Source organism: Dermochelys coriacea, chromosome 2, assembly GCF_009764565.3.
Source record: "Dermochelys coriacea isolate rDerCor1 chromosome 2, rDerCor1.pri.v4, whole genome shotgun sequence".
Lineage (NCBI taxonomy): Eukaryota > Metazoa > Chordata > Testudines > Dermochelyidae > Dermochelys > Dermochelys coriacea.
The window spans coordinates 190,809,493-190,819,183 of NC_050069.1; the positions used below are offsets into that span (position 1 = coordinate 190,809,493).

General features: G+C 39.5%; 1 protein-coding gene across 7 annotated transcripts in view; it reads left to right on the forward strand.

The window, feature by feature from the left end:
* Positions 1-5,461, forward strand: part of TOPBP1 (DNA topoisomerase II binding protein 1) — a 46,870-nt gene extending 41,409 nt beyond the window's left edge. For 6 of the 7 annotated variants that reach the window (XM_038390151.2, XM_043508907.1, XM_043508906.1 and 3 more), the window contains 5 exons: positions 1,356-1,519; positions 2,550-2,690; positions 3,760-3,849; positions 4,409-4,570; positions 5,221-5,461. In XM_038390151.2, coding sequence (XP_038246079.1) covers positions 1,356-1,519; positions 2,550-2,690; positions 3,760-3,849; positions 4,409-4,570; positions 5,221-5,364 — 701 coding nt within the window. In that variant the 3' untranslated portion in view covers positions 5,365-5,461. Of the gene's footprint in view, positions 1-1,355; positions 1,520-2,549; positions 2,691-3,759; positions 3,850-4,408; positions 4,571-5,220 lie in introns of those variants that run through there. The other variant, XR_006279272.1, reaches the window with a different exon arrangement.
* Positions 5,462-9,691: the final 4,230 nt, after the last annotated feature.

A 9,691-nucleotide genomic window follows, 5' to 3' on the forward strand; every position in this document is an offset into this window, starting at 1 on the left:
AGAAGGGTAAGGTGTGTATACCACCGGGAATAATAATATGTGTTAGCTATCACATTGTAAAAACACAGTGGAGACAAGGCACCTGAGTTTTACTGTGAGATAAACTAGTTGAGGTCAAGCCCAGGCAGGGGTATAGTGCTGACCTTGCGTACTTTACAAAAACTGAAGTGCCTTGTCTTCCCTGGGTTTTTTTTACCTCAGAATAGCTAATGCACCTTAGTTACCCAGAGGTAAAAATAAACCTTTTTTAACACTGAAACAAGGCCTTATGGTTCTATCACTATGTTTTTGTTATTTGAAGTTATCATAGACTCAGAGTCTTTAAGGTCAGAAGGGACCATCGTGATCAACTAGTCTAAGTTCCAGCACATTGCAGGCCACAGAATCTCACCCATTCCTGAAATAGACCCTAACCTGGCTGAGTTACTGAAGTCCTCAAATCCTGATTTAAAGACTTCAAGTTGCAAACAATTCACCATTTACACTACTTTAAACCTGCAAGTGACCTGTGACCCATGCTGCTGAGGAAGGCGAAAACCCCCCACCGGCTTAGCTGATCTGACCTAGGGGAAAATTCCTTCTAGACCCCAAATATGGCAATCAGTTAGACCCTGAGCATCTGGGAAAAACCAACCAGGCAGATATCTGAAAAAGAATTCTCTGTAGTAACTCAGAACCCTCCCTATCTAGTGTCCCATCTCCAGCAGTTGGGGATTTTTGCTACTGGCAGTCACTGATGGGCCACATGCCATTGTAGGCAGTCCCATCATATCATCCTCTCCGTAAACTTACTAAGCTCAGTCTTGAAGCCATAAAATTTTTTTGCCCCCATTGCTCCCCTTGGAAGGCTTTTCCAGAACTTCACTCCTCTCTGGGGGTTAGAAACCTTTGTCTTATTTCGAGCCTAAACTTGTTGATGGCGAGTTTATAGCCATTCGTTCTTGTGTCCATATTGCCGCTTAACTTACCACAAAAGGGTGATGCTTTTTATCTACTGGGAATTGCTGTGTGGGATTCTTCTGCAGAAAAATCCCTCTTTTTGCTTAGGAGCCTGCCTGCTCTCCACTGGTGTTTCTTCCAAGTTCCCAAGGCTTTTTTTCTGCCTTTTTTCAAGCATTCTGGTGCCAAAGTGGCTATGCATGAGTTACAGTGCCTTCTATCAAAGCTAGCTCCCCTTTGCCTTCTGTGCATGAGGTTATATCAGTTAATGTCAAGGCTTTCTGCCTAGATTCTAGTGTGCATAGCACTGAGTTTAAGTATGAATTACAAAATAGTTCCTCATTTATTCAATTGACGTTTCTCTGGTAGACCCTTACTTTAAATAACATGAATTGCATTCACTCCCGTGTTTCAAGGTGGACTGGTGCTTGAGAAGCAGTGCTTTGATCCAAGTTGTACACACATTATTGTGGGACATCCTCTTCGAAATGAGAAATACTTGGCCTCGATGGCTGCTGGAAAGTGGGTGCTTCATCGTTCCTACCTGGAGGCATGCAGAGCAGCTGGCTGCTTTGTACAGGTTCATAACTCTATTAGTGATACATCAGTTGTAACATCTCCTTTGCTGTTTTAATTTTAGTAATAAAATGCTTTTAAAGTCTCCATTACAGCTAATGGCAGAAATTTAAGGAAAGAATTCTCAAGGGACAAGTGATTTTCACTGCCCAATTCTTGGCATACTAAAGAGATCTGATTTTCAGAAATGGCTCAGCACTCAGTCTCCCTCTGAAAATTAGTCCCTTTCCAGGTGTCTGAGGTTTGTCCTCCAACAGCTGAGACACCCATAATTATTAGTCACTTTTGATAATTTAGAGAGAAATGCCTTAGGTAAATTATGATAAGTGCAATTGAAAATAACAGGATGGATCCTGTTATGCCAGGAATTAAATCCTTATCCTATAGTTTATAAGCATAACGTCTAAATAAGCAAACTCCTCCCTGTCTTTCTTTTCAGTTTTGTATTTTCTTTTTTATATGCAGTTGAATCTATAATTAGTGATACTCTAAAATACCTTTGGTATCTTTAGTAGTGCTCTAAAACCACTTAATTAATTATTGTAATTAATTCAGCATGTCTGGGTACTCTGCAGGAAACCAGTCTCCATTTCATAGTTCTTAAGGGTCTAGCAGCTCTATTGACTGGGCTGACTTGCAAAGTTTTGTGGTCTGGTTTTTTTTATCTGTATGAATAAAAATAAATCACTTGTATTGTTCAGGAAGAAATCTTATTAAATTCAGAGAGAAAGGGGATTGTGAGTAAGTGATGGTCGCTTTCACTCTCTGTTGCTTAGTGGTCAAATTCCATTGTCTCTAACCACAAAAGGAACCATAGCTGCCTGGAGATAATTTAGGGTAATGAGTTTATTTAAAATTTAAGTGAGAGGCTCTATACACATAGAGAAAATTTAAAAACATTTAACCAAGAGCCACTATTTAATTTTAATAACTACTGCTGTGCTTTCTGTCAGGTAAAATTGATGTGCAAAGCTAGTGTGTTCTTGTTTTTATTTTTTAATTTCTGGCTATTGGTGTGGCTATAATTGTTCTAGGAGGAAGATTATGAATGGGGAAGTAACTCCATACTCAATGTTTTGTCTGGAATCAATGTAAACCAAAAGAAACTAGCACTTGCAGCCATTAGATGGAGGAAAAAAATCCATAAAAGGAGGCAGGAAACTGGCATCATTGAGGTATTTGGAAACATATGAAGTGGAACCTCTTGATGTTGGGAGGGAAGCGCTGTAATGGATGTGCTCCAAGAAACCCAAGAGAGGGTTACCTGCTTTGTTCTTTTAAAAACAAAACATCCTAGCTGGTCTATGCTAATGTAATCTATCTTTTTCCTAAATGCTTTTATTGTCAGCATTGAACATTATTAGCATTGAAGATTAATTAATGGTCTTTGTCCCCTCTTGGCACTGGTGATTGCAATAACTCCCGTTGTTAACTAGCATGCAAACTGGAAATCCTAATACTTAAATAACTGCTTCATTGTTTTTTAAATGACTAAATCATTATCCTTTAACGTTATGATTCTAAACAACTCCGACACCTGTATTTTCCATCACACAGTTGTCTTAGGGTAAAATTTTCTGAAGTACTTAAGTGACTTAGTCTCAAAAGTTGATAGAGCTCCTTAAGCTCCTGTCTCAAGTGTCTAAATCACTCTTGAAAATGGGACTTAAGCTCCTAAGTCACTAGGCACCTTTGAATTTTTACCCTCAGTAATCAAACAAGTCACCAGTAAAGTACTGAGAATTGCATCTTGTAAAGTAGGGGTGCACAACCACAGAAACCACTGGTTAAGGGGTGCTTATTAGCATCTTGCCAGGAGCATTAGGGCTATGCTTGATTTGCGTATATATTTACATTGACATTTTAAATAAAAGTGAATGTACATGACCCTAATATTTTGTTGTACTCCAAGCCTTCCTGAAACACGCTAGAATATACTTGATATGAGAGTTCATCTGTAGTTAATCAGCTTTGTTGTTTCATCCTACAGTTAACTAGGAGTGGGTAGCCAGGTGAAATGTTGTATGACCCTGTGGGCTGGAATTTGGCTCCTGGCTTGCATGTTGTGCATCCCTGCTGTTTTGGTTTTTTTGTTTTTTGGTTTTTTTAAATAACAAAAACACATCTCTGGATGGTGTATATGAGATAAATCTTGCTTCACAGAATGTTCTTGAGTAGGGTGTAATTAGCTTTTAGGTTTTTCATAGAACCCCGTTCTTTTTAAAAACTGAATATTTTATGTAGGGGGCATTTAGTGGCTGGAAAGTGATTTTGAATGTTGACCAAACCAAGGAAGCAGGATTCAAACGTCTTCTTCAATCAGGAGGAGCAAAGGTATGTGACTTAAAAAAAAAAAAAAATTCCATTCAATAAATTACTTTAGATCACTACTTTAGATAAATTACTTAATAGACACTGATGTTTTGTTTGGTTGGTAGTTGTCGTTGATGTAACGGTAGTACCAAGAGGCCCTGTTGTGCTAGGCACTGTAAATGCAAGTAGGAAGAGATAGTCCTTGACACAAATTACTTATTATCTAAATAGACAAGGCAGACAAAGGAAATTGTGATGTTCCCCTTTACAGATGGGGAACTGAGGCACAGAGAGTAAGTAACTTTCCCAAACTCTCACAGGAAGTCTGTGGCAGTGATGGGATTTGAACCTAGAGCTTTAGGGTCCCAGTCTGTTGCCCTAAGAAGATCATCATCCTTCCTCTCAATGGGAATGTAAATTATTTTGTAGAATGAGGCTATACTTGTTACCTGGTTTTCTGATGACATACTGTGGATGTGATGGAGATTAGTGAATACATAATCTGTAAAACATGTACATAATTGCCAAGAGAAATAAACACAAAAATAAAAAGTACTTTCTGTTGTGTTTAAATCTGTAGGTACTGCCAGGTCATTCTCTGCTTCTGTATAAAGAAGCTACTCACCTTTTTGCTGACTTCAGTAAACTGAAGCCAGATGATGCCAGAGTTAATGTACTGGAGGCTGCTGCCCAAGGAGTGAACTGCTTGAAACCAGAATACATTGCTGACTACCTCATACAGGTGTGCATATTAGGAGCATTATGTACCATTTGTTTGCTTTGAAGAAAACAGCCCACATCTAGATCATAAAATATATGTAAATAATGTTTATTAAAGTACACTGCTTCACCCATTGATTCATTGAATGAAAACTATTGTATCTAAGGAGGGCAGAGAGCTGCTTGGCGTTTACTTGTAATGAAACAGACTTGACACCAATATTCCAATTTTAGACCTTTATAGCTGGTTTGCCCATCATTCTGATCATAAGATCTAATGTTAATATTCTTGTGCTGAGTTTCCAATTCTGACCACTAAAGAATGACAGAGGTTTGTTTCAATGTTGGAACTGGATATATAATAATGTTTTAGCTAGATGGTTTTTAGAATACACTAAATTATGAGAGCGTGACCTTGAGATTTACATGGGTTGCATTTTGCATCAGGATTCTGATAATTTTTTGATAATTCCATGCCAAACCAGAAAAGTTTTAAAACTATCTCAATGTGTCAGAATCAGGATATGTTTAATAACTCCTTCATACGGTGTCCCAGAATGATGAATCTTTTTTTAATTTTAGTTGGTTGCTAAAGGAGGGTCAATCGCAATACTTTTTCTAATACTGTCTAGCTAAACAAATAGATTTGAGTAAAACACTTTTCTTTTGAAGGAGCTTCCTCCTCCGATGGAGTGTTACTGTCTGCCAGAAGCTGTTTCTTATCTTCAGAGTAGCAAAGAACTGGGAATTGGATTATCTCAGAAGAGAAAAGCACCTGGAGAAACAAGCAAAGTCAAACGATCCAGAATACACTGAGGGGATTCTCCATTTTTAATTCTTGTATTTTAAATTCCTAGTATTGGACTATTTTGCCAATTTCAATGCTGAAAAATTAAAACCTTTTTTAATTTAATTTTGAATGTAATGTACTTTAAAGTTTCCTTGTGTTTAGTTTGCTGTAATATTAGTTGGAAAGATTGCTTTACTCTGTTAGTGGTACCTAATGACATCATCCACATTTGTACAAGAAAATATTTTGTCTACTTACTATTTTGATCACTGAGGTTTTCAGTTCACTTAGGGACATCAGCCTATAATAAAAACTAATAATTTTTGGGGTCTTTTCTTTACTTTGATGTCAAGATAGTATCAAGAAAAGGAGTACTTGTGGCACCTTAGAGACTAACAAATTTATTTGAGCATAAGCTTTCATGAGCTACAGCTCACTTCATCGGACGCATGCAGTGGAAAATACAGTGGGGAGATTTATATACACACACATAGAGAACATGAAACAATGGGTTTTATCATACACACTGTAAGGAGAGTGATCACTTAAGATGAGCCATCACCAGCGCCGGGGGGGTGGGGAGGAGGAAAACCTTTCATGGTGACAAGCAAGGTGGGCCATTTCCAGCAGTTAACAAGAACATCTGAGGAACAGTGGGGGGAGAAATAACATGGGGAAATAGTTTTACTTTGTGTAATGACTCATCCACTCCCAGTCTCTATTCAAGCCTAAATTAATTGTATCCAGTTTGCAAATTAATTCCAATTCAGCAGTCTCTCACTGGAATCTGGTTTTGAAGTTCTTTTGTTGAAGGATAGCCACTCTCAGATCTGTAATCGAGTGACTGGAGAGATTGAAGTGTTCTCCGACTGGTTTTTGAATGTTATAATTCTTGACGTCTGATTTGTGTCCATTTATTCTTTTACGTAGAGCCTGTCCAGTTTGACCAATGTACATGGCAGTGGGGCACTGCTGGCACATGATGGCCTATATCACATTGGTAGATGCGCTGGTGAACGAGCCTCTGATAGTGTGGCTGATGTGATTAGGCCCTATGATGATGTCCCCTGAATAGATATGTGGGCAACAGGCTTTGTGGCAAGGATAGGTTCCTTGGTTAGTGGTTCTGTTGTGTGGTTGCTGGTGAGTATTTGCTTCAGGTTGGGGGGCTGTCTGTAAGCAAGGACTGGCCTGTCTCCCAAGATCTGTGAGAGTGATGGGTCGTCCTACAGGATAGGTTGTAGATCCTTGATGATGCATTGGAGAGGTTTTAGTTGGGGGCTGAAAGTGATGGCTAGTGGCGTTCTATAATTTTCTTTGTTGGGCCTGTCCTGTAGTAGGTGACTTCTGGGTACTCTTCGGGCTCTGTCAATCTGTTTCTTCACTTCAGCAGGTGGGTATTGTAGTTGTAAGAATGCTTGATAGAGATCCTGTAGGTGTTTGTCTCTGTCTGAGGGGTTGGAGCAAATGCGGTTATATCGTAGAGCTTGGCTGTAGACAATGGATCGTGTGGTATGATCTGGATGAAAGCTAGAGGCATGTAGGTATGAATAGCGGTCAGTAGGTTTCTGATATAGGGTCGTGTTTATGTGACCATCGCTTATTAGCACTGTAGTGTCCAGGAAGTGGATCTCTTGTGTGGACTGGTCCAGGCTGAGGTTGATGGTGGGATGGAAATTGTTGAAATCATGGTGGAATTCCTCAAGAGCTTCTTTTCCATGGGTCCAGATGATGATGTCAATGTAGCGCAAGTAGAGTAGGGGCATTAGGAGACGAGAGCTGAGGAAGCGTTGTTCTAAGTCAGCCATAAAAATGTTGGCATACTGAGGGGCCATGCAGGTACCCATCGCAGTGCCGCTGATTTGAAGGTATACATTGTCCCCAAATGTGAAATAGTTATGGGTGAGGACAAAGTCACCAAGTTTCAGCCACCAGGTTAGCCGTGACATTGTCGGGGATACTGTTTCTTACGGCTTGTAGTCCATCTTTGTGTGGAATGTTGGTGTAGAGGGCTTCTACATCCATAGTGGCTAGGATGGTGTTTTTACGAAGATCACCGATGGATTGTAATTTCCTCAGGAAGTCAGTGATGTCTCGAAGATAGGGGGGAGTGCTGGTAGCGTAGGGCCTGAGGAGGGAGTCTACATAGCCAGACAATCCTGCTGTCAGGGTGCCAATGCCTGAGATGATGGGGCATCCAGGATAGAATACCCCAGATCGGGGTTCCAGCGTTGTGTCTGCTGGATACAATTAACTTAGGCTTGAATAGAGACTGCGAGTGGATGAGAAATTACACAAAGTAAAACTATTTCCCCATGTTATTTCTCCACCCCTCCCCCACTGTTCCTCAGACATTCTTGTTAACTGCTGGAAATAGCCCACCTTGCTTGTCACCATGAAAGGTTTTCCTCCTCTTCCCCCCCCCCCCCCGCTGGTGATGGCTCATCTTAAGTGATCACTCTCCTTACAGTGTGTGTGATAAAACCCATTGTTTCATGTTCTCTGTGTGTGTATATATAAATCTCCCCACTGTATTTTCCACTGAATGCATCTGATGAAGTGAGCTGTAGCTCATGAAAGCTTATGCTTAAATAAATGTTAGTCTCTAAGGTGTCACAAGTACTCCTTTTCTTTTTGCGAATACAGACTAACACAACTGCTATTCTGAAGATAGTATCAATTAGTAAGGAAGCTGCTGGGTTTGCCATAGGATGATAGAATCTTATATATGCATGAGCTTCTCCATCAATTTTTATTTATTTATATATATATATAGTGTGTGTGTGTGTATATATATATATAAATTGTGTGTGTGTGTGTATACACACACACACTTGGAAGGGTAAGGGAAGAAGCAGATGTGTGAAAGGAAAGATAACGTTTTCTAAATTCATTGTAAAGAGACTAATAAAACACTGCTATACAATCTTTAATCTGGGAATCTCAGAGCACTTTACAAACATTCATTAATTATTGCAACAAACCTGTGTGGTAGGTAACTAGTAATACCCCATTTTCACACGTAAGGAGGAGAGCTGATACAGGGATGAAGTTATTCCATTGAGGTTCCAACTTAAGTCTGTAACAGAGCTGGAAATGGGGGGGTTCTAATTGTTGACATTTCATTAGCAGGGTCTGTCTGTACCATATACGGAAGTGGATATTTCACCTTGGGATCTCTCTGGGTAGCAGAGCCTGTCCACCTAGAAAAGAGAGAGGAGTCCCTTTCTAATAATTGTCTAACAGCTTACACTTGAGGGTTGTTAAGAGAGTACCAGAGACACACACACACAAAATGTGGATTGGCTGGAGAACGTAAATTGATTGTTTTGTTCCTGTAACAAATCAGATAAGATAAAAGCCTGTTTCACTCTAAACTGAGACTAAATATGCAGGTGGGCTGTTTGTTTTAAAATTTTTTCTCTAATGTTTTTTCTTCCAACTGCTAAATACTTTAAGAAGGATGTTGGTCAATGTCACAGGTTTCTGAAGAGAGGAGCCACAACTACCTAAAACCCAGTCAGACCTGCAGAGTGATAAATGGTTAGCATAAATAGGATCTAAATGTGAAAAAAATCAGATTCCACCCCAACCCCAGTTAAGGCAATAACAGAGAAGAGTGCTGTCAGAGACAAGACAGGAGAGAGGTGCAGCTAGTCCTTTAACCAGGACAGGCCATTTAAAAAATAATAGCTTCTCTCGCTAGTGACACAGTGAGCTAAGATCAGAAATCAGGCAGATAGCAGGCCTGGGTGCAATTTCTATTGTCACCCAAGTTATCCCTCTGACTCACATTTAGCTAAGACTGTTCTATTGCATATCTTGGTCTAATATATTTAATCTTTTCATGCAGTCTTACTAGTGAGATGCTGTACTACAGTCTTGCATGGCTGTAACAAAACTTGCATTAAAAAAATACAAATAATTGAAACCTGGCTGAAAATGTTAAAATAGGTCTATATATTAATCATCAAAGCTTAGCAGAGCAAGTAGGTGATAAATACTTGCACATTTGAGAAGTATAATGGAATTGCTGATGTTGGTAAAAAAGAAGATCATCAGCTGTTACCAGTATGTTAGCACTAAAAGACTCTACAACTTAGAAAATATTAGTGATGGTGGTGTTAGCAGCTACCACATCCTGTTGATTACACAAAAAAGCTGAGATTGCATTTTTAAGGTGAGCACTGGATTCAGTATTTATTTAGGGAATTGACTATCATAAGAAAACATCCCTTGACCTTTGGAACGATACACAAAAAAGCCAAGACACTATGGGGAATTGTGATGTTTCAAGACCAATAAGATGTGGACTTTTCCCCAAAGAGCTGACAGGAGCAGGACTTGATTCTG